Source organism: Pipra filicauda, unplaced genomic scaffold (genome assembly GCF_003945595.2).
Source record: "Pipra filicauda isolate LSUMZ 115617 unplaced genomic scaffold, ASM394559v2 scaffold205_size1947385_pilon, whole genome shotgun sequence".
NCBI lineage: Eukaryota > Metazoa > Chordata > Aves > Passeriformes > Pipridae > Pipra > Pipra filicauda.
In genome coordinates, this window is record NW_024104316.1 from 1,914,710 (window position 1) to 1,939,191 (window position 24,482).

Here is a 24,482-nt window from a genome sequence, read left to right on the forward strand (position 1 = left end):
CCTGGCCCTTGGCAGCAGCGTCGGCCCAGCCCTGACATCCCAGGGCACTGCAGAGCGCCAGCAGGGCTGGAATGCTCCACAACATCCCCATCCCACAAAATCCTGCCCAGGATGGAGCCACCCCTGTAACAAGGCAGCTACTTGGGGATCCATGTGCAGTATTTCCACCCCACACAACAAAAGAGATGGGGCAACAACACAAGCTCCAACGAGGGAAAGTTTGATGGGACTTCAGGGGAAAAAGGGTGTATCACCTCAGGGTGGCACCGTCTGGGGATAGAGCCTCAGCAAGGTGGTGGTGGCCACCCTGTCCTTGAAAATTCTCCTAATTCAGCGGGACATGGGTCCAAGCTGTGGCACTGCCCCTCTGCTGAGCAGCAGATGCACCCTCCAGCAATCCCTTCTAAAATAATGCCTTCTAAAACAATCCCTTCTTAAATTTTCCTTTGCTTCATGCAGCAGGATGCCTGCAAAGGTCTGCACAGGTCCCTGTGTGGCACCTGAAGGTAAGGAGGCAGCGAGCTCTCCTCTGTGATGGCATCTGCCCAGCCCTGTCCTGCACATGCTCCACTCCATGTCCACCACTGTGTCCCAGCGCCCAGCCTTGTGAAACCCACGGCTCATCCCCTGCCTGCACTGTGCCAGTGCTGCAGGTCTTTGCTGCCCACCACCACTCCTCAGGCCCTGCTGGGCCTACTGGGAGCTGCACAAACACTGAGAGATGGAAATGATGATTTATTAGAGTATCTCCTACCCCAAGACAACAAAGGCTTCTCCAGACATCCCACCAGATCGCCTTGCCAGCTCAGCCCTTCCCCAGGCAGAAAGCACTGAAGCTCTGTGCCTCTTCCTTGTCCCAAGCTGTCCCCAACCTGCTGAGCCTGCAGGTGCTCAGGATGAGCCATGACCACGGTCCAGGCTCAGGAGAAAAACCGTGGCAAGGAACACCACAGGCAGCAGCACGGGAGAGCTCCTACAAGTATCTAGAAGCGGGAAAAAATGGGAAAATACAAGGTGATGGCATGGATCCAGAGAAGAGAGCTGATCTGTGAGAAGTCAAGCAGCACAGAGACAACTGTTCTCCAGACCACTGAGCAAGGAGTATATTAGGTCATCTCCCTCCCTTTTCTGTGGACAAGACACAGCACTGGAGGGTGAGCAAAGCATGCCAGTTGAACATTGGACACTGTACCAGCACCTGCATGGGCCCAGGGTCTGGAACGTGCCTTCCTCTCCTTCCCTCCTAAAGTGATGTCCATTCCTGCACAGCAAGGAAGGATATGCATGCAGAGCAGCACAGCACAGTGGCCCCACTGGCTCAGGAGTCCAGCTTGATGAAGACCTTGGGCCTCGAGAAAATTTTGATTGCCTCTTCTATCTGGGAGAGCTTCCTCTCCAGCTCTACCCGCCTGTTCTGCATCTTGAGGGAGTCTCCACGCATTGGCAGCAGAACCAAGTCCTTTATCAACTGCTCCTGGCCTGTAAAAAGAGAAAAAAGACAAGTTGTGTAAGTTGAAGAACAAATAAATCCATCCTTTTCCTGACACTATGACCCCATCCCCAGCCATGAGAATGATGGCAGCACTGGAACACGGACCTAGAATCCTTCTATTCAAAGCTCAGCTGGATGAGGACCTGAAGGACCTGCTCCAGATTTGAAGAACCAAGGATTAGACTAGAGACCTCTGAGGGTCCATTCCAACTAAAATCTTTCCAACATTTTAGGAGTAATAGTAACCCTAACATCAGGTCCACTGGACAAGCCTGCTCCAGAGAGCCACTCCTGTAACCTGCAGGTCCCACCAAGCTGCAGGAGACTGACTGCTCTTTCCACACACACAGCTCACATCCTGCCTACACACGCCTTATTCCAGGCAACCCTTCAAGTGGCAGGAATCTGTGGCCCACAACTCTCTTCCCCCCAAGCAGTCCTGGCTAGGATTGCTTGTTTTTCTCAGCTGGAATCCCCATTTTTTTTCCCCTCTTACTCTGCTTCAGGTTGCCGAGGGTCTCCAGCCGCTGGTCCTCTGGCATCATGGAGTGACCAGGCGGCGTGTCGGGATCTGGCAGGTTCCGCAGCCGCTCCTCCATCTGTTTGCGCCACAGCTCCTTCCTCTCCAGCAGGCTGCAAGGCAAAGGAGAGCAGGTGTTGGCACATCTGGCAGGAGAGGCAGCCCAGGGACATCGGCAGAGAGCAGGAATCATGACCTTCAAACCCCGCTACGCTCCATGTCACTGCCTGAGGACCAAAGGGATCCACATGCTGGCACACGCCCTCGCTGTGGAGGATACAGGCGAGTTTAGCCCACACATGAGCAAACACACTCCACATGCACCAAAGGGCTGCTGGAAGAGACACACTCAGGCCAACACATGCTCCTTGGAGACAAGGGATGCTGCTGCTCGTTTCTGGCTCACCGAGTCCTCGCAAAACTGTCTGTGGGCCAGTGGCAGGATGAAGTCGGACAGAGCAGCTCATGGCCGAGGATGCACAGCCAAAGGACTGACACCGTTGTCAGTCCCAGGACAGGGGCACCCAGGAACAGCCTTCCACACAGAACCCTCAAATGCGCAGCACTAGTTGGATGTTCCTCAGACTCCAGGTCCAAGGCAGGGTGAACACTTGTGAGGCAGAGCGAGCTCCCTGCCCCTCCAAAACTAGACCTTTTAATGCCGAAGCTGCGTCACGCGGAGCAAAGCTCACGAAGGGGCAGGAGCACACAGAGCACCCCCACAGCAGCATCACTGTACAGTGGCAAGCAAGGGAGGAGGAGACAAAACTCCTGAGCCCAGTTGCACTGGCCATGTGATGTTTGTTAAGTCAGGAAGGCAGGAGAGTTTATTCCCCAGGCCACAGTAAATGGTGCTGCTGTGCACGGTGAGTGTGCCTCTGTCCCCAGCCCCTCTCTATGCAGAGGCTGGGGGATGCAGTGAAGGCTGTTACAGGGGGGTCATACATACTATTGGGGGACATGGCCCTTCTGCTTGGTGTTGTATTCCTCCTGCTCCCGGTGCTTCTGTTCCAGCAGCTCGGCCAGTGCCTGCAGGGACTGGGAGCGGCGCAGCGGGGCCCGCTTGGCATTGCAGGCGTTGTGCTTGATGAAGTCGATGCCCCTGCCCTCCACCTGGATCTGGAAGAAGAGAGAGCGAGGGATCAAGGGCCCTCTGGGCACACACACACAACCAGGAAACCACTGGGATGCATGGGTGCCAGAAATCCCTGGTATGGATGCAGTTAGTGTGCCACTCACCTTGGTTTCAGCACCCTGTGCTTCTGGAGTCTCTGTGTCTGCTCTTTTGGCTCTGACAGGCCTTGGGGAGAGCAGTCTGCAGGGCTTGATCCCAGAGCCACAGCGAGAATATGCTCTCAGGAATTTCACAGCCTCAGGATTTGGAGGTGGGGAGGTCTCCTGGGGAAGGCAAGGAAAGATCCACTATTGGAGGGAGACTGGAGCAAAGAGAAACCCATCCAACCAACTTTGGGTCGTCAACCATGAGCTCAGTCACAGGTTTCCAGCAGGCACACGGCAGCACATGCTTTCTGCCATGACTTGGCAGAAGTTCTTGGGGGAAGGCAATCAGTAGTCAGCCAGCAAAGGCCAACAAAGCAACAAATCCAGCCCTGGAAACAGAACTTTGTAAAGAATTGCTAAGAGAGGAAAATCTGCAGAGACGTGCATTTGGATCAAATGCATGTGCAGCACTGAGTGGAGAATCCCTCTTTACTGACTAACCTGGTAGGCACAAAAGGAGAGTAACACCAGATAACCCAAAGGATACCTACTGGAGTGAGGGACAAGCTAAATCCATGGACATTCCACACTGACAGTGACAATGGTTCCTCAAAACCCAGCAATCTTGCTGTGAAGGACAAATGGCAGCGTGGGGTACATGTGCTGAAAGGCAGGAGACACAAGGGAGAGACACATCTCCCCTGTTGGCAACACCAGACACCTTAAACTCCCAGGAGTCATCCCACTTCCATGGATCCAGAGGAGGGCTGACCTGCCACAGGAAGCTTTAATGAAGTGGCACAGGTAGGCATGAAGCTGACTGCTGAGGTGCTGTTCTCAAGTGCTGCTCTGCTCAGCACCTCAAATCTGTGGTTATATCACTCTAGACAGAAAAAAGAGTGGAGAGTGAAGGAGTCTGGTGGAATTGCATCTGAGGGGCATCTTCAAAGGCCGTGGTTAACACTGGCACAAGGTGACACTACTTGATGTCTAGCAGGTAGTCTGGGACTATCTCAGACAACCTTTTTGCAAACAAACCCTGAAAATTGAAAGTTGACACTGTTGCGAGGGGGTGACCTTGTGATAAATGCAACCAGGGCACTGCTCTGCTCTTGGAAGAGACAGGACCTACACAGGGCAGCCCCCAGATCTTTACAGGTACCCAAAGTCTCAGCAGCAACCTCAGCTGAACTGCAGCCCCTCAGGGCAGATTCCTTCTTGCCTGGCCCATTTAGCTGGGCAGAGCTGCAGACTGATGGTGGGATCAGTCAGTCACATCAGTGGTTTTGGTGTAAGGAGCAGGGTATGTGATGTTCCTCAGCACTGCTCCAAATATGATCAGTCTTGTTTCAACAGGAGCCAGAAGACCTGGATCTCTCCAGTAAGTTAATGAGAAGTGCCTTTCCTTAGCAGGGCTGGCTCAAAGTCGAGTAAGGCTGTGGTTTTATGAGCATGCTAGCAGAGCACAGCACGCTCCCTGGGAGCACTGGGACTGCCAGAGCCCTTTCCAAGGCAGCTGCTACAGTCAACAGCCTCAGGGACAGATGAGAGAAAAGAAACTCTGCATTAGTCCTCAAGATCTAACAGAATCAACTTAAACTCTGAGCAGCAGCAGCTTCACAGAGGACGGAGATCCTTCAAAGGGAACACCTCAGCTCCAGGAGAGCCACAGCAACAGTTAAAGCTAAGTGAGTCAGCGCCAGGGCCGCCTGTCACCCCTCTGGAGGAATCCACAGAGCACAAGTAACGCACCACGCAGAAACTGCCTGCGCAGAGACCACCCCCTCCCCCCAAAACAAAGGAAGGAATGATCTCAATCTTCCTCAGATTCGTCAAAAGAGCGTAGGCTCTCATTCCTGAAGCACACGTGGGTTTGCTCCCATGTGTGGAGGGGTCACCGACATCAGAGAGGTTGATGGCACACCAGGAAGAAGGGACAGAGCATTTGGGACCACTGGTTTGGGAATGATCTTGCCAATTTTTGCAGTTGCTGTCGATACACATCATTTTAGCGTCAAAAGTTGGCCACAGATGAAAGGAAAGCAATGCAGAGATAAGGAGGAACTTGAAGACTCCAACTCAGCAAGGGAGTACTGGGGGAAAGCTTGTGCAGGAGCTCAGGCTCAGCTTGCACCCACTGTCTGCACAAGCTCCCTGTATCACTGGGAGCATCCCTAGGCAGGGAATACGGCTGGGAGAGGGAACCACCTGGAACCCACCACACTGGTGTGATGAGATTTCCCTCTTCTCTGCATCCCCTGCCTGGGGGGCTGCTTGGCCAGACAGGATGGGGATTATTATTATTGCAGCACTCACTCTCTGGACCCAGACCACATGCTCTCAACTCTGCTGCCATGTCTGCCCCTTGTGCTTCAGCACCGAGATGCCCCCACACCCTGTCGGTTCTGTGACTCCCCAGTCTCCATCATCCCACTGTCCCTCATGGCTGAACCACATCCCAAGCCAGGAGAGTTCAAGAGCTCCGTAGGTACCAACCTGCAGTTTGGCCTTCACCTTTGACTCCACGTTTTCATATTTCTGGGATTTCCACAGAGCTTTCACAGGCTTGGGCTGGCTGTGCTCTTGGGCTCGCTCCTTCTCTTTGCACCTCTTCTGAATCTCCTTTATCCGCCTCACATTTTCCTTCTCGTAGTCCTTGGGTTCTTTCCCTGCACAGCAAGGGAAGACACACCTTCACCTCCCAGACACTGCCAAGGGATGCAGGCTCTTGGAGCACTGGCACCAGAGCCCACAGCTCTGTCTCCAAAGGTGGTCCAACAGCCCACAGAACCTGCAAGTTCTGCCCTCTCCTGCAGACTAGACCATCTCTGCATCCCTCCCATGCTAGGTGCACACTCCTGGACTGATTCTTCTGCCAGAGGATCCCAAAGTTCTCAGATGAGCATCAGCACAGGTCTGTGCACACTGCTGGTGTTCATAGCCTCCCTTGTTCTCAGTGGCCCACTTCTCCCAGTTTGGACTGTGCCAGCTGCGCCAGGATCCTCCCAAGAGCAAGGCCAACTCCCATCCCATGGTGATGAAGTAGGGAGGGCTGGCTAATGGCAGCTGCAGAACTGTAAACTTGCACTGTTCCTGGTTTCAGGGTCAGCCATTGTCCCATGTTCAAGTGGACATCACCGAGGTTATGGATTGTGGAGGGTTTTTTTGTTTTGAATAAAAAATGATCCTTCCTTGGGCTTCCCAGGACAGGGAAGATCTCAGCTGACACAACCAGACCCTCGTCCACTTCCCTCCTGCATGGGCACAGCAGTTGTGGCAGTCACCAGCTGGCATCCGCCACGCTGGCCCTAGGCTGGGGGCAATGCCAGCACATGAAACAAACCAAATGACACCCAGGGCTCAGCCTTATCTCCTTCCTGGACCTCTGAATGTACTCTGGGTGACATCCCTGGAGAGGGAAACATCTTCCGCAAAGATGTTCTCAGTATCTACCTACAGACACTCTTCCCAAATCCTGCCTGGCTTCACCAGCAAGGAATTTGCCATGTTAAACATTCTCTGTACATGAAGGTTTCATTTGATTCATATATATTAGTTTGACTGAAGTCCCTCTTCCAGTTCTAGACCTGGTCCAGGCTGGAGCCATGGAGACCATAACAGCACCTATCCAGCACAGGTGACACCACTGCCAGGCCAAACGCAGCAGATCCAAGGAATCCACCCAATTCCCTGATGCTCCATCCCTGGCCCAAAAGGCAACTCAGGCCAGCAGTGACTCGGCTGTACTTACTCTTGACCGGCAATCCCCCGCCAAGGGAGATCCCCTCGAGCTGCAGCAAGAGGCCGAGTGTCCCCTTCCGCCCCTTCTCCAGGAAGTCCTTTCCACTGGGGCGAATGCGAGGGCTTGGCTGGGCCTGGCGGGCACTGCCCAAAGCAGAGTATGGGTTGGGAACTGGGTCCAGGGGGCCAGAGGTCAAATGCAGCTTTTGAGCATTTCCTTCCAGCCTCCCTTGAGCTACAGAGAAAGAAAAAGGAGACCCTTCTCAGGAAATGATCATCTCATCGTTTTCTTCACTCACAGTCCACAAACAATGCTGAAGACCCCCTCTCCACCTCTACTTTCCCATTTTTCAACCAGCTGTACAGATCCCCTTTAGGATCACCATCCATGAGGCAGCAGAAGCACCTGCACTGGTGTGAATGGAGACTGTCGAGGACACCAAAGGATAAGGACATCAAACATGCAAGCTGTTGTGCCAAAGCACAAACCCACACATCTGTAGCAAGCACCAAGGACTCACCTGAGAAGGGGCGTTTGTAATACTCTGGAAAAAGCGTAGGGTCTGGAGGAATGGGGCCAGAAATCCTGGATGGCCCCTCACACATCCTGCCACACGTTGCCCTGCCTCTGCCACAGAAACCAACCAGCACTGAGAACAGAAATGAACAGGGCCCACTGAGCCACTGAAAAGCTACATTAAATATAAATATAAATATAAATATAAATATAAATATAAATATAAATATAAATATAAATATAAATATAAATATAAATATAAATATAAATATAAATGAGGGGAACTTCTGACCTTTGTTAGAGAGCTCACCCCCAGCTACAGAGATGACCTGCAAGTAGGAAACCACCCTGAAGTGGACCTCATGCAGGTGAAACAAGGGGTCCAGCAGCACCATCCCTACTGTGGGTCTAATCAGCATTTTTACCAGCACTGAACCTGAAATGTCTGTGGTTGCTGCAATATCAGTACCTTCAAAACAGAAAATCCTTCCTGGCTCTGTTCTCCCATACAGAAACATTTAATGCAAACACACAAAGAGCTGAGCTGCTCTCAGATCAGCTCCCTGTGTGTCTTCAGTAAACAGGAAACACAAGGTAGCTGGCCATGATCTGACAGGTTTTGGCCTGAGATTTGAATTATCTTGCACCTTGGGCTCCCTCTAAATGTCTCCTGTGGTTCAAACACAGCCTGCCCAGAGGAAGCTGAAGCCCCTGCTCCACCAGGCTGCATCCTCCCTGAGAACACACCTGTGTTGTCACCACCCCTGAGCAGGCTGGGAATGAACCTTAAAAGGAACCAAGATAAAACACTTCACTGCAGGATCATGCAGGGGCAGACACTGGGTTTATCGGGAAGAACCCAGCTGGTTTCTCAGGTCTTGGGGAGAACAGTCACCTGCTTAGAAAAAAATCTCTCTAATTTCCAAAGTACTTTTCAGTGCAGCACAGATCTGCTAGTCCCTGCCCTGGCCCACACTGATCCCTGTTCTATTTCCCCTTCCCATGACAGCAGGAGAAAAGACCCTTCCAGCAGAAAGGGGCAGGAGCTGTGCTGCTCACCAAGATCCCCTGGGATAGCACTTTTGTGCCTACAAGAAACCCGAGGGACTTGCTCCCTGCTCAGAACACGAGGATTCAGGATGCCAGCCCAGCAGGCACAGGCTGCTGGTGAGCTCCCAGCAGGTGCCACAAGAGCCTCACTGCCTCATCAGAGTCACACCGTGATTTTGACAGGCGCCAGGGCAGCGTGGCTGGAGTCACTGCTGTGAGAGCTGGGGCTACAACCTGCATGCCCTGACTCCTGAGGCATCATTCGAAGGTTTCTGAGACAACCCTCCGGGAAGAACCCCTTTCAGGATCCTTGGCATGCCGGCACTGACGGGACGCAGCATCTGCAGTTTAATTTATAAACCAATAAACGATCAGTACAAGGCTGAGTGAGTCTGAGTCATAGCAACTAATGCACTGCAGTCTTCCTTGGTAAATCACCCCTGTTGACATGAGACCCATTAGCAAAACGCTGTTATTCATCTCCTGGACACAGCAGCAGAGGCAATGTAAGCAGTGCTGACTACTGCACACCAGCATTGCATGTGCAGCCTGTACCCAGCTGCTCTGGGAAAGCTATTTCTGAAAAGCAGGCACAGACTCTCAGCCGGAGATAAAAGGACGCTGGCTTGGTATTATTTAATCTCCTTGATAATGGATCCAACTAAGCCAGAACAGGCTCTCTCATTCTAGAAAAAAAAAAAAAACGGGAAAAAAAAAAGCATTCACCATGAGATCACTCCAGAACAGCTACTGGCCTTGAAATGCACATCTGATCTTGATCTGAACTCGTGTTCCAACCCAGTAATTTACACGCAAAATGACAGGCTGAAATCAAGACCTGTAACAGAGCAGACAATTATTGCTGGGGGTTGAAGGAGGAAAGGCAAGTTGATGGGAGGCGGGGGATGGAAGGCTCGTTTTATACCTTCACATCCCAACTGCACCCTGCCCTGCTGCAGGGAATTTGCAAATGACACCCACTCCCTGATTTGCAAGTCACATCACCTCTGGATTGGGATCTTGCAAGATCAGACAACCTCATTACAACAGTAAGCATCTTGCCCATCTAGGTACCTATAGCGAATGCCCCTATGTGGGACACCGGCCCCCAGTGCCAGTCTCCCAGCCCTGGGAAGCAGCTGCCAAACCTCAGTTACCAACCACTGGTACAGAATTCCCAAGCTGCTGCTCTGCTCCTGCTGACCATGGGCCTGCTTGGGGGACACGAGTGAGAGAACCTCATGGCTCACTTCTGCCAAGTGGGGATGTGTGGAGCTCCTCTGCTGCCATTCCTGCCTGATTGGTCTGCAGCACCAACAGTCCTGTACTGAGCCAATTCCACCCACTACTCCTCTATCAAACAAGTAATTTCTTTTGCTGGGTTCGTTCTCTACCTGTGTAACCTCCTATCCAAAAGCAGTCTGGCTTTTCCCTGCACATGGGGATCAGAGAAGCACTGGATCAAGTGTCAGGGAAACACAGCAGGAGCATGTGCTTGTGAGCACAGAGGAGAGGTAAGAGGGAACAGGGTCAGCCCTGGGCTGAACTGATCACTGTCTGCACCCAGGACAGCAACTTCTCTTATCACCATGTTAGAAACCTAAACATCAACAATACAGTACCTGACCTGCTCCCACCAGAAAAGCACCATTTAGTGCACTCACAGGCTGTGAGATGCAGGCAGACTCTGCAAAACAGGCTGGTTAAGTCCAGGTACACAGATACATGTGTGCAGCTCCTCTCTGTTCTTACCCCCTGCCAGCCTGTACACTCACAGGGAAGCAGCCACAGGGCTGCCCCAGCCCTGTTCCCTGCCCTGCACAGGAGGCACAGGGTAACCCAACAACTTTAGCATTGCTCACTCACCCTGGCTGAGCCTGGAGGGCTGCTCACTTCTCCCCCAGGACCACAGTTTAATGCTGGCCTAGGAGTCAAGCAGTGCAGCCTCCAGCTCTCTCTCTCCCAGAGCGTCCCTGTAAGTTTAGTAACCATTAACTCGACTCTTTGTGCCCTTTGCTGCAGCTGACCAAGCAGTAAAAATGCTACTTATCCCCTTGGCAAACTGAGACCTTTCAGAGCCTGTAAGAACCACAGCTTCCTTTTGTTGCTTGTTTTTGGCATCAAAGTAAACTACAAAACATGGGAACAGACAAGGCTTGGGCAGATGTATTTCACACCCTTGGACCCACTGCATCTGACTTTGAAGCATTCCCTCTTCTTCACAGACGACATTTTCGCTGTTCCTGTGTCCCTGGCCAGGAAGCTGCTGCCACACACAGAGCTGACACCAGCCCAGCTTCTTGCCTTCATGAGCCAATCTCTGCAAAAAGCATGGGAAAAATCATCCCACGGCTGAGATAAACTGTGATAAGCAGAACAAGTCATCTGCAGCAAATCAAAGGGCTAATCTCCGTGCAGCTGGTCTTGCATGCTTGATTCCTTCCTCAACAGTTTTAGCTGAAATGGAAAGTCACATCAGGATAACTTCCATGCCTGAGGGCTGCACCAAAACAGGGCAGAACCTGGATCTGCAACCATTCCTCCTGCAGAATCAGAGGTCAGGAAATGAGGTCCATGTGCTGTAGACCTACCCAAGTGGTGTCAGTCCCTGCCTAAGCTTGCTGACTGCAATGAGAGAGGTTAATATTCTCCTTTTAATACTATTCCCCATGCTGTTTCCCCCAGGTCTCACCAGCTCTTCCCCACCTGCCAGTCTCAAAGACCCATATTCTCTTTGTCTCTCTGAAAACAGAGGGGCAGGTACAGCCGAGTGCGACACCGGCGTTTGCATGCTGAACATGTTTCCTGGGAGCTGGCGAGGTATCCACCGACAGCACTTTAGGAACAAAGCCAGCCTGGACAGTCTGCCCAGGGAGTCAGACGTGTGAACTGCAGCATCTGGAGCAGGAGGTGAACGAGGGACGTGCTCGGCGGTGGAAGGCGGGCAGAGACTGATGTGGGTATCGCAGGGCTGCAGCCCAGTCCTCTCCCTGAGGAGCAAGGGCAGATGACGACACCGCGGCCCCACCTCGACGCGTGGGATTCCTCCCCGACGCGGGGACGAGCCCCGGGCTGCGATTACAGGACCCGACGTGCAGCAGCGGGTCGGGCGCTGGAGCCTGGAGCTGGTGCCGCAGCCCAGACCCCTCCGGCCGGGCCGGCTCGGGACCAGCACCAACCCGTGCCGAGAGCCGGGACCCGCTGGGCAACACGGGACACCCTGGGGACCCTTCCTGGCCCCCGGGGAGAGGGGCCGGGGGGCGCTGCCAGCAGCGCAGCCCCGGGGTGCCGAGGGCGGCCGGGGCTTCCCCCGCCTCTCCCCGCGGGCGCTGCCCCTGCCCCGGCCCGGCTCCAGCTCCAGCCCTCCCCGGCCTCCGCCGCTCCCGAGCCCCGGCGGGCGGCCCCGGGAGCGCCCTCGGCACCCCCCCAACCTCCGAGAGGACTCACCGAGGGAGGCCGCGGAGAAGCGCTCCCGGCCGGGCCGGGCAGGGCTGGGCCCGCCCGCCGGCACCGAGGGCCCGGCCCGGCCCCGCCGCTCCCCGGCAACGGCCGCTTCCGCCGGGAGGGGCGGGCCCGGCCCCGCCGCTGCGCCCGGTCGGCCGCGGGACACCGCGGGGGCCGGGCACAGCACTGACCCCCAGAGCCGGCCCCGGGCTCTAATGCACAACAGCCGCGTTGGACAAACAGGGATGGCACGGGGAAATCCGGGATTCACGGCCGGGATTCGCCTCATCCAAAGGAGCGCTCCCGTGGCCACCATGCCGCTCCGCCCGTGCAGGGCAGCTGGAGGATGGAGCCAGCCCAGAAGCCCCTTTCAGCCTTCCGCACGATTCTGCGGTCATGTCTCTCGCTCACCCAGGAGTCTTGGCACCGTGTTTCCTTCACTGGGATCATCCGGAGATGTTTCGTGCTTCCTTCTTCTCCTATAGGAACCGTAATTAAGATTTTTTTGCCCAATGCAAACATACTGACAAAGGCACAGAGGAAGGTTCTCAGTTCAAGGAAGACAACTTCATAACAGACCCAAAACTGGCATGAAATCAGCCAGAGCTGTGCTATCTGAATGAAGGTGGTGACTTTCAGGTGAGCTCGGGAGACATTATCTCACCCATTTTACATAGCACACAGACACCACAGACATTAGATGCTCAGACCCATGGCAGGAACAGCAGACCTCTACCCCTTAAAGGAAGGTTGGAAGAGATGCAGCTTTTGCTGCCCCACCTGCTACAGCTGGGAACAGTGAATAGAATCATAGAAACAAACCATCACAGAATATCCTGTGTTGGAAGGGACCCACAAGGATCATTGAGTACAACTCCAGGCCCTGCACAGGACACCGCAAGAATCCCATGTGCCCCTCAGAGCATTGTCCAAATGCTTCTTGAACTCTGTCAGTTTTGGTGCTGTGACCACTTCCCTGGGCAGCCTGTTCCACTGCTCAACCACCCTCTGGCTGAAAAATCTTTTCCTAATATCCAACCTAACCCTTCACTTTTTTCTCCCAGCTCACAGCAGGGGTGAGATTGCACAGAGCAGAGGAGCAGCCAAGCTCTTACACTTTAAAACAGCACATCAGTAGACCTGTTTCTGTCAGAGTTTTACTGTGTGGAGAGTAAACACCCAAGGGTAAATACCTGATTTACACACTGAGCAAAGACAGCAGTCCCATCAATACTGCAAGGATTTTGCTTCTTACTTGGGGTCTTCCAGCAACTTACTACAGTAAGTCAGGCAGAATAAAGATCCTGGTTTTTTAACAGAAATTGATGTGGTTAGTCCAAGACGGGCAAGAGGATCTCCAAAACCAGCTACTTAACAGCTGTGGTTTCAGGGAAACAGCAAGGAGGGGAGAAATAAATTTTCTGGTGGGACTTACTTTCCCTTGGTAATAAATGAACAACACTTGCTAGGACAGAACAGAGCTGTATTGCCAGATATCACACAGCTGCTTCTACACCCAAGTGACCCAACTGGCAGCAAAAGAGCACAGAAATAAGGAAGGACTCACCAGGTACTGGGCCCCATCTGTAAGTCTCCTGTTCACTTTTATTAGGATGGCTATAGCTTGACCAAATCAAACACGAGCACACAGCTGCATAAAGAATGTCCTCAACAAACACAACTTTTTATTTCTGTAGAAAACATGATATTTTTCAGGAAGGTCCAGCTTATCAAACAGCAGCGTGCATGTTAATATCCATAAATACACAGGGTTACAATTTAGTGGGAAAACATTTTTTTAAAAAAGCTTTCAAGTACACAAAATAAACATAGTTAAAATTGGACTATTCTTTCCACATACCTGCCTCAGAGAGAAACATTTCACAAAAGGAATGAACTTCCAGCCATCATCTGCCAACAAATCTCTCCACTGGACACAAGCTGCAGGAGGACATGAAGATGGGCAGGACCAGAGGGTTAATAGCCAGTGTTTGAGATCAGGAGCAGATTTACCCATGTCAGTTCAGTCCCTGTTCTCTCAACTATCAGGATGGGTGTAGTGTGACAGTTATCCAGACAGCACGTTAAGAGAGCTGCAAGAGGTAGGAAACACCTCCTTCCTTCCACCTTCAGGTCCCAGGAAGGTTAATGCTGTACAACTTCATTACCCACGACACCGTGGCAATCCCGTGACCCTGGGAGGCATTTATTAATAGTCACAGAAATGAGAACGTGGCCCCACAGGCATGGCACCAGTGCTGCCAGGCAGTGAACACAACTGACAGACACACAGCTTATGGAAAAAAAGCTGCTGGATGCAGGCAGCCTCTTGAGTAGAAGGAATAACGTCTACAGATATGGAAGAATAGCACAATGTATCACAGACTTCCTGAAGATTTTCCTGCCAAGACAGCAACAACAGAGAGTTATAGTATCATTTAAATAAAACACCAGTTTAAATGAATTTGAAAGACATTTGCCACGTGCAAGAAGCCAAAAGGCTGATCCTTATGTTACCAACTCTAATCCATTCCTTCTACTTTTTGTCCTACAGGAGTTTAGAGACCTCTTACATCACTAAACTCTTTTATAAAATTTTACAAACTGAGGATTAAAATGTAAATCAGTCTCCGAGAGAAGAAAAAGGCATCTGAACAACAGATACTCCCTGATCTTGCTCTACATGCTCTCATGGTTAAATCAGACCTGTGCAACAGGGGTTGTGTCCCATTTTCAAGCCGTGCAATGGCAGGGATCCCACAATTCACTTCAGCTACTGCAAGTGCAAAGGGCAATTCAAGTTTTCCTACCAGTCTCCAAGACAAAAATTAAATGTTTGCTAAAAACAGAAACATTTAAAACTCTTTAAACAATTTAAACCAGAACAGTTCCTATCAGAACATTATTTTACACGTTTAAAAAAACCCAAGAAACTCAGGCTATTAAATAAGAATATACATATCTTAAAAACAGAGGTTTTTTTACATTACAGCCAGAAGTGTTAACTGTCCTATTTTCCAAGGCAGGAATATTCATAAGTTATTTCTTTGAAGTGCCTCACAGAGGTTTTGGTTGGCATCTGGTTCCTCGGTCATCACCTCCACAGCCTCCCACTCGCCCGACCTACTCGATTTCTTGATGGCCTCCACCACACTTTGCATGTACAGACCATCTTCAAAAGAGGCTGCCATAGAGACAGGTTTATGGTCCCAAGTCCGACGGTCTTCCTGGTCTTGGAAAGACTGCCGCAGGGCTTGCACCATGTACACCATTCCCTTTAGGTAAAGCAGCGGGATGTCTTTAAAGCCCTTGTCCAAAAGGCCCTTGTTGACACTCAGCGAGTCTGTAAACAGTAGTTCTTCTTGGAGCGCGGTGTTTTTTTGCCCGTACAAGTCTGTCCCACGAGCTATGAGGCGCCCAGCGGACCCAACGATCATGACCTCGTGGATGAACGATCCGGGCATGTTGAAGTTGAGGGTCACAGTGCAGCAGACCCCCTCGCTCATCAGCATCTGGAACACGCAGAAGTCGTCGCTGGTGACGTGGCGGATCCCGCTGATGGCCGTGTTCTGCTTCACAAAAGTCTTGAGCAAACCGTGCACCTTCTCGGCTCTCCTGCTGATGAGGTGAGTCAGGAGGTCGATAATGTAGGTGCCCATGGTATGCAGCCCCCCCCCTCCCATCAGCTCATCACAGATCCAGTTGTACTTGTGGCTGAGCAGGCTGCCCCCGTACACCCGCACGTCGCAGATGATCACGTTGCCCACGTAGTGCTCCTCTATCAGCTGCTTCATCTTCACGAAGGCGGGCAGGAAACGCAGGACGTTGCCAACGATGCTCATCAGCTTGGGGTAATACCTGGCAGCCGTGACCATCCTGAAGGCATCCACGGAGGTAGCAGCTTTCTCACAGAGCACGTTCTTCCCTATTCCTGCAGCAAGAATGGAAAAAAAAAAAAGTACATATTTAGCACATGTGAGCGAAACACGCTCTGATGCCCAGAGGTTGTCAAGAAGTTTTTAAGAGTCAGGCTTTCCTGCTGCAATTTCAAAGGCAGGGATCTGGGAACTAAAATGTGCAGCAAGACTCAGTGATGCTTCCCAGATGCTCCAGTTGCAGAGCCTACGAACTCCCACAGAGGGAGGCTCCAAATAAACAGAGGATTTTTACATCATGAAAGATAAATGTCCAAATGGCACCACATGGCATCAGAACAAAACACAGTTTGTGTGCTGTGGTTATAAAACTACTTGAATACCTGTACAGCCAGAGGGGAAAAAAAAAATCATGTACCCTGCAGGGAAGGGGTGAGGGAAGGGGAGATTTGATTTTCATTTTGTATTTCACCATCGCTATGAATATATTATTTTAAATAGATTTATATATATATACTTTGTATTAAAGTGTATATATAGATATTACATATATCAAAGACATTCTTATATAAATATTCTGTGTACAGAACACAAGAATTAGAAATAATGTTTAGGTAAGTGGACTGTTTTAAAAGCATTTCCAATTAGAAAGCAAAACATTTTGGTCTGTGTGTGCAGCCTACTCATACAATCAGACAAAAAGTAACTGAGTTACATAGACGAGAGCTGCCCTCCCAGGCTGACCCACTGTGGCTTTATTGCTAGTGATGCACTTTGCATTGTGCTCAGCCTGAATCGATGAGGGCAGTCGATAATTCAATTTTTTTAACTTTAAAGCAGAAATAAAGTAATACAAAAGGGCATCACAGTACAAGCTTTAACCAATTCCTACCTCTGGAGCTCTGCTGGTATTCCCTTTCTCATGACAGGGCTTTACTTTTCCTGTTTTTTTTCCTGTCCTATATCTGTTCTGATAAAATACTTATCTAGACTTTTTTCAATGTAACAACCAAGGTTATACCTAGAAGTCTCCAGACATTTCCTGGTGATGTCAGACCTGAAGGTCAATCACATCACACCACAGTTTGTGCCCAGGAATTGCAGGAATCACCACACACAGTGGTGTGAAAGCTCCTCCTTACCCAGGAGCAGACTGTGCTCCCTGCTCAGAACAGCTTTTGGACTCCCAATGAGAAGATACCGACACAGGCGCTTAAATCGGTCTCTCACACGCGAGGGGAAGGCAGATCCCACAGCGCTCTCGGTGCTCCACCTCCCGGCTGTGCCCAGCCAGCCTTTCAGGAACCCTCCGAGCGGGCCAGGGGCCAGCACGCTCCCCTGACACACCGTGCCCAGCCCGGCCCAGCCAGGGGTCAGCTACAGCTACTGGAGACTCACAACTCCATTTCTAATAGACACGAGCAAAATCCAGTCAGAAAATAAAAAGTCTACAAGTCAGAAAACCCCTAAATCAACGTGAGTCAACAGCAGCTTTAATGAACAAAGGCTAAGGTCAAACTCCCAGCAGACACTCTGACTCCCCCACTGGTAACCCCCCATTTCAGGGACCATTTCTGACTCCCCCGTCCCCAGTCCTGTCGCTGAGGTGAGGCACAACACTCTGTTCAGTATTTTGCAGGGACAGCTGAAGCACTTGGAGAAGCATCTGGAGCTGCTTCAGTCCCTGGTTTATCTGCCTCCTTGTTTACAGGGCACTTGTCTCTAGCCAGGTTACAGTAAAGTCCAAGCAAACAGAAAGCAACAGAATGTTCAGAGCACCCTGAGCAGATCCACAGTCCTCAAAGCTTGCAGAAATAACACATGGGGTACAGCTTCACTCCAGCCAGTAATTCCACTCTGCTCTCATCTCATGCAATGGTAGGTACATTTAACTGTGGGACCTGAACCACAACACAGACATTTTGTGAAATTAATTTAGTTCCTCTGAGATCAAAAGAAGCACAAATTTTAGCAGAGCTTCTTGCTTTGCCTGTTGTGGAGATAAACCATAAGATTACATTGATTTTAATGTGAATTACTATCCTCTGGGCTTTGATCTGTTCTGTCTGGTTCATGAACTCAAACCAGTGTCACTGCTTTGTCCCCATCATGCCAAAGTTGTACCTAGGCTTGCTCATGGATATCTGACAGTAAGAAACTTATGCAAGCCAACTGCACAGCCTAGAAAAACTGGGTCTCTTTCTCCTGCCAGGAATAAAAATGGAAGCACATTTTAAATTAAAAAAAAAAAGGTATAAAATTGTACACAAATAAGTAATAAAAATGTCAGCACTTTAAAACAAACCTCAACAAAACAAATCACAACACACAAGACCATTATCACTCTACCACATCTAGTCTCTCCTAAAGCCCAGTCTCTTGGCTAGTAAACACTGATCTGTAATACACAATTCCCAGCCAATAATTCTCTAATTATAACCATCACTGTATCAATCTCAGCTTCCAGAGAAAATGTACTTGCCATCTTTGGCCCTACCCTAGTTCTGTGTTCCTTCAGAACACACAATGACATCAAACCACCCAACACTGGCTTGAAATAAGTCACAACATACTTGGCAGCAGATCTACAAATACCACCACGAGGAACCTGGAAAGCTGAAAGACAAGGTCAGCATCACACTGGGTCTGAGCTGCCTGCATCAGTTTGCAGATCAGAACAACTCAGGACAGATGAAGTGAAGAGTAACTTACCCTTTACTTTTACATCCATCCACTTCCCCAGCTTTTTCAGCTTTCCACTTCCTAAAATTGCAGTCAAGCACACATACCACCTCTGCACTTCTGCACCAGCTCTACCTCCCTTTCCTCTTCTGGCTGATGCCATCTTACAGGCTGCCAGCCTTCAAAGAAGGAATCTCAATCCCTTTTAGTCAATAATTCACCAGAGAAGATTCAATCCTCTCCTTTTAGCCCACTTGATCATCAAGAGCCAAAAGACCTAGTGAAATGCTATTACCTAACAAATGCTTAAAAGAAATTCTAGCATATCTAAAGAGATAAATTCTAACTTGCAGTTCAAATATTCAAAAATCAGAGTACCTTAAATTCAAAGGTCAGTACTTTAACGAGGTAAACAAACAAATCTAACAATATAAAAAAGAAAAGAAGGGGGAAAAAAAAGCCTGAAATCTCTCTCTGCATATCTAAGTGGCATTGCAAATGTTTGTGCAGGGAGTTGTTTACTTCCAAAAGAAATTACTGTAGAGCAAAGAGGCTAAGAACAACAAACCAGCCTGCCTCACATGGTCTGAGAGATTACCTACCCTAAAATTAACCCATGTGGATCTCTTGTAAACACAGTAAAAATATCACCCTTGTTATTTTCAGAATTACATGCAAACTGACACCCACGCTGTGCTACAGGAGAGGACATTAACACTACAAAGTCACACTGGAGAATTAAGAAATGTCAGGATGCCTGGGGAGTTGGTTCCCCCCTCCCTGCCCAACCAGTCTGGGATGTTATCCTTTCTCTCCCAAATGCTTTCACCCAGCCCATCTTCCTGCATTCCTCCTGCTGTCCCCAACATCTGCCCTCCTGTGTCAGGTGGAAGGATTCCTCCACCCAGGACCACACCAGTCTGCCATGGACATGGATGTCCCAGCTGAGCTCCAGGTGGTGGCCAGGGTCACAGCTGGAAACAGCAAGTCTCTCAGATCCTAACTCACAAGATTCTATGCATGCAAACATATTTTTCAAAGTCTTTCAGGTTCCAAGTTTGGTTTTATTTGTGGGGAAAATAGAAAGGAGAACTGAACAACTCTCCCATCCCAGGCAATTCTTGGTTTTCTAGTGCAGAACATGGGAAAATTAGAAATTAATTAAACAACTTAAGTTGTTTTGTTTTGGGGGGGAGGGGTTTGATTGCTTTGTTGTTTCTTTTTATGAGCATGAAAACATTTTACCTTCTCATTATCATCTCTGATACAGCTGATTTTTATTAAAAACTCCCTACCATAAGTTCAGCCTGAAGAAGACATGAGATATTTCAGCCCAATTGCTTCAAGCAGAGCTATAAGCAATTATAAACAGGATTTTTACAAAAAACCTAGGTAACCTTTCTCACAGACAGCGCTACCAATTCCACACAAAACCTCTAGCACTGCATTTGCCCGTTGGTGCAACCAGAATTGTGCTGGGGTAACAGCTTCAAATTTCAATCTGCCAACGAGCTACGGATTTTTGGTCCAACTCCAAAGATAAAAAGGTACCTAGAGCCTTCACAGCAATCTGCCGAGTCAGTGGGGGGGGGATATTGATGCAAACCAAATCTACGTCCTGGTGCAGCAACACATCGTCCGTCCGGCTCGTGTAGAAGGAGATGTTCATCTCCTCTGCCAGCTGCTTGGCTTCCTCTTCGGTCTTCCCCCACAGCGCTTCAATGGAGAAGCCTTCTGCCCTCAGCAAGGGTACCAGGACCCGGGCGGCGCTGCCAGTTCCAAACACACCCACTCCAGGGAGCATTTTCATCCTTCATTCATTCAACCATCAGGGTCTACACGCAGGCCTTCGGTGGAACGTTCGGCTCCTCAGCTTGCTGCCCATTCACAATTCCTAAAATGTGAAAAGTTTTTAAGTCACTCAGCAAAAGGCACATATTGGTACCAAGCACATCTAGCCCGAATGCCACCTCCTGTCCTTTGTACAGCATTCTAACATCCTAAGAAAAACCCAAACCCCCAAAACCTGCAATCCGTAGAGACAACAGCATTAAGGGACAAGTCTGAAATGCTACTGTAGAAAAACCGTAAGAAAGCAGCTTGACAGAGTCTGAGCATCTCCTCAGCTTCAAAACTCAGCACACAGACAGACAGTAGCACACAGGACAAACCAGAGACAGCGAGGCACAAACTGGGAGCAACAGGAAGCACTGGGGGAACAGGACACAGAGTCTATCACACCGGCAGTAAAAGCAGAGCTGTTTTAGTTGTGATGATGTAAGTCCCTAAATGAGATAAAGGTTTGTGAGATGAGGTAATATCTTTTATTAGACCGATTGAGATAGCTGGAAATAATAGGCTTGCTTTGGGGCACATAAATCTTTCTTCCAAATTAAATACACAAGCTGAAAACAACTACTTGGACCTTAACAATTTTATGGCAAATTGTTAAGTCACTCTAGAGAACATCTAGGAAATATGTCCTGTGGGGAAAGCCTGGATTCACTGTGCTTGTTTTGCCTGGGGAAGAGAATGCTATAAGGAGAGACACTGTCAGTGTTTAAATACACAGCAAACTGCTTTCCAGAAAGGAAAAGGGCGCTCCTCTGTGTCCACTGTGGGTAGTTAAAAGCTTTACTTAACTTGGGACCATTAAAAATATCTCCTTCTGCCCATGCTATTTAATCTCCAGGAATGCAGAGTTTGAACAGAATTATGATATTCCCTACACATTTGGTTAAGTCACACTCCTTTTGTTCTTTTAAGTATTTCCTGGTAAATTAATTCCTTTGATCCCTACTTGCTGGTCTGTCTTAGCACAGTTTCTGGTCACAACTGCCCAAACTGCCTTTATAGCACCAACTTCAAGGACAGATGTCAGAAGTCTCCTCAATCTGTGACGCCAAAGAAACCTACAATCCAGCTTTTGTTCCGTGCCTTTCTGAATTCTCATCTACTACACCCACTCTTGACCTTTTTTGAATTTTTTTTTTTTCAGAAAGAAAAACATGATGAGTTCAGTTTTCGTTAGAAGCTCACAATGAAAAAGCAAAGACCACGTTTAAAAAGAGAACTGGTACCAGCACCAGATCAACACCTTTGGAAAAGATCCCCACAAGCAGCAAGAATCACGAGCTGTTTCAGAAAGAGAGGGTTACTCACCTCCCCGTTCTAAGATACTCTCATTAAGTCACAGCACGTGAAAGCAAATCCTGACACAGCCCTGGGCAGAACCAGCACACAAATCAAACTGCTCACAGGGCAACTGCTTTGTGTGCAATCAGCATCTTGTTAGTCTGGGGGTGCCCACACTGCCCAGCATCTGTTATATAAATGCAACTGCAACCCCGAGTTCATTTCTAGGTATTGTTGTAGTATAGACACGAAACTAGGAAACAGAAACAGCAGCACTTGAGAGTATTTATTCTGAAAAACGCACAAATGTTTACAGATGCCATAAAATGGCTTATAAAATATTTACTTAATTAATTCAGTAGGTTTTTCCTTATTCTGTGTGATGCAGTGTTTGCAGTGATCCTGTCAGTCTTTATAAAGATGAACAGAGTTCATTGGAATAAACTCCTTTTTATACAACATTTAGCAGAACACTCAAATACGCTACCAATCAAGATCAAAAGGATCTTGAAAATATTTACTATTCTACATAAAAGGGTGAGATCCTGGGATACTAGCAAGGAGGATGGCTTGCACCCAGGCTTGTTTTATATAAATGACACAAATGAAAATGAAATCTTGCAACTGGATGGACAGCAAGTGTAACTTTTGACGTCCCCACACATCTATATTTGGCAAAATGCTTACAGTAGAAAGAGCATCCTCTCCTTTTTGAAGAGACACAAAGCAAGGTGGAAGAGAGACCAGGAGAGTGTGTGCCTGCTTGCACCACATTGCACAGATGTGCTCAGCAATGTCACACTTACACAACATGACAACACTTTAGAAAAGGTTGATTTCTTTGAAAATGCTCTAAAAGCACAGCACAGCATGTGCAGCAGGAGACTCCTGCTACTCAGATAAGCTGATTTCAGCAACAGTCACTCATTTTAAGTGTTACTTTTTCCTGTGTTCTATCCAACAGGTGGAATTCATTTTAAACTCACTTATTCCCCAAACGTGATGTGCTTCTGCACTGGTACCACTAAGAGCTATTGGCACAAACACACAAAAACTGCTGATTTACTGCCATGGACCAACTCCTGATGCTCCAAGAACAGCACTGTGCCACCACAGAAGTTCCCAGAGCACCATCCTCTGGAGCTCAACATGCACATCTGGTACTTCCCCCTCTGAGTGGGGGGAAGCAGAACTGGGAGTAATTCAGAGGAGATCAAAAGCATCAAGATCTTCTCATAAGGAAGACCTAAGCAAGAAAAGATTCCTCAGTTTGGAAGAGATGCCACAGGTAATAAAGTCACCAGTGGCTTTGGATGGAGAAAACCTGAATTTTCACTGTCTGTCACCACACAAGAGCATACCAAATAGAGCTCAGAGAAAGCAGGAACAAAACAATCTGAAGGAGGTAGTTTCTTGCAGCAGACTCTGGTAAGCTGTGAAGAGCCCTGGCCATGCAACAGAGGCACTGTTTCCATCCAGCTGGTCAATGCTGTTGAGTTTGCAAAGAAAACAAAGATTGTAACAGCAGCTGTACAACTAATAAAGTTGCTACTGGTTGTGACATCCTCACAGGTCTTGAGGAGGCAGGAGAACCTCTGACAGGTTTTCACACAGGTTTTCACTCTGAAGCAGGGCTCTCACACCTGTGATGTTACTGCACTGCAGAGACCTCCTGTGAACAGAGGTGCTGCCTCAGAGCTGTCAGTTCTGCACAGAGAACAGCAAAGGTGACAGAAATGCTGGTAGAAACTGAGGACATCACTCTGGAAGCCAGTGAGGTCTCTGCAGGAATAGAGCTGGGAGAACTTCCCTGGACCACTCTGAGAAGCAGGGAGGTCACCTCCATGGCATGGAGTCATTTTTTCCTGTCAAACTGTTCCTCCAGCCTTCTGGCACAAACGTACCTGAGGCTCTGCATGAAACGGTTCATGTGTTGATGTCAGAGACCGATGTGCTTTCGATACTAAACGTGCTTCCACTGTAGTGCCAGCGGGTTGTGTGATGCCCCACGAGCCCACAGCCCCACGCAGCTCCCGCCACACCTCGAGACAAGCCCGGCAGAGCGCCCCGTCCTTCCTAGCCTGGATGTGCAGCAGGAAAGGCCCCGTTCCTGGCACACCACTTCCCCCAGGGACCGCCTCAGCCCAAAGGTGGCAGTGGGGACCATGCCGGAGACAGCAGCAGCCGGAAAATCCTGGACACCAAACCGGCCCTCACACGAGGCTCCTGGCAGGGCCGTGGCAGCCCCGGGGATGCCCCTGGCACTGCCCCCGGGGCTCTGCATGACCGGGGGTGCGGGGCTGGACCGGGCAGGGCTCACCTGACCTCGCCTCACCTGTGGGACAGGGCAGGGCAGGGCAGGGCAGGGCAGGGCTCACCTCACCTCACCTCACCTCCGCCCTCACGGGGCTGGACGGATCAGGCCCCACCTCACCCCCCCCGGCCCACCCGCAGTTTGTCCCACCGACACTCCGGGCCCCTCCCAGCCCCGCGCCCTCGGGCAGGGCCGTGCCTCCCTCAGGGTCCGGCGGCCCCAGGAAAGCGGAGGAGCTCAGGGGTCCCCCCCCGCCCTTACCTGTGCCCGGCCGGGGCCGCCCGGGTTGTCCCTCCTGGCGCATCCTCGGGCCGGGCGCGCTCCCGAGGAGGCCGCGCGCTCCCGGGGCGGCGCCCCTGCCGCGGCCCGCGCATGCGCGACAGCCCAGCACCGCCCCACCCCTCCGCCGGGCAACGGTTTGAAACATGGCGGCGCCCAGCGCGGCTTCACCCGCCGCGTGAGAGGACGGCCAATCCCGCGGCCGGAGAGCG

General features: G+C 50.2%; 2 protein-coding genes across 4 annotated transcripts; both read right to left on the reverse strand.

Annotated features, from left to right (window-relative positions):
* Window positions 1-715: 715 nt before the first annotated feature.
* ENKD1 (enkurin domain containing 1) lies at window positions 716-12,084 on the reverse strand. 3 transcript variants are annotated; one of them, XM_027716266.2, is made up of 9 exons: window positions 11,989-12,084; window positions 9,268-9,379; window positions 7,496-7,602; window positions 6,985-7,209; window positions 5,730-5,902; window positions 3,252-3,410; window positions 2,962-3,131; window positions 1,989-2,125; window positions 716-1,479 (listed from the first exon to the last, which is right to left on the reverse strand). In XM_027716266.2, the coding sequence occupies exons 3-9, from the start codon at window positions 7,578-7,580 to the stop codon at window positions 1,319-1,321; spliced, it is 1,110 nt and encodes a 369-aa protein (XP_027572067.1). In that variant the 5' UTR covers window positions 7,581-7,602; window positions 9,268-9,379; window positions 11,989-12,084; the 3' UTR covers window positions 716-1,318. The 3 variants fall into 3 exon arrangements, with proteins under 3 accessions (XP_027572067.1, XP_027572065.1, XP_027572066.1); XM_027716264.2 differs by having other exon boundaries at window positions 7,496-7,624; XM_027716265.2 differs by lacking the exon at window positions 9,268-9,379 and having other exon boundaries at window positions 7,496-7,624; window positions 11,989-12,069.
* Window positions 12,085-13,641: 1,557 nt separating this feature from the next.
* Window positions 13,642-24,340, reverse strand: GFOD2 (glucose-fructose oxidoreductase domain containing 2). Its single transcript, XM_027716271.2, has 3 exons — window positions 24,253-24,340; window positions 20,094-20,436; window positions 13,642-15,916 (listed from the first exon to the last, which is right to left on the reverse strand). The coding sequence occupies exons 2-3, from the start codon at window positions 20,350-20,352 to the stop codon at window positions 15,018-15,020; spliced, it is 1,158 nt and encodes a 385-aa protein (XP_027572072.1). The 5' UTR covers window positions 20,353-20,436; window positions 24,253-24,340; the 3' UTR covers window positions 13,642-15,017.
* Window positions 24,341-24,482: the final 142 nt, after the last annotated feature.

Bases quoted from the DNA above. Each gene is read 5' to 3' on its own strand.
- GFOD2 (XM_027716271.2), bottom strand. From the start codon at position 20,352: ATGAAAATGCTCCCTGGAGTGGGTGTGTTTGGAACTGGCAGCGCCGCC. The intron at 15,917-20,093 runs GTACCTTTTTAT...TTCTTGCTGCAG, and splicing joins GATTGCTGTGAAGGCTCTAG to GAATAGGGAAGAACGTGCTC.
- ENKD1 (XM_027716266.2), bottom strand. From the start codon at position 7,580: ATGTGTGAGGGGCCATCCAGGATTTCTGGCCCCATTCCTCCAGACCCT. The intron at 5,903-6,984 runs GTAAGTACAGCC...CTTGCTGTGCAG, and splicing joins CGGGGGATTGCCGGTCAAGA to GGAAAGAACCCAAGGACTAC. The intron at 3,132-3,251 runs GTGAGTGGCACA...CTCTTCTTCCAG, and splicing joins CACAGGGTGCTGAAACCAAG to ATCCAGGTGGAGGGCAGGGG.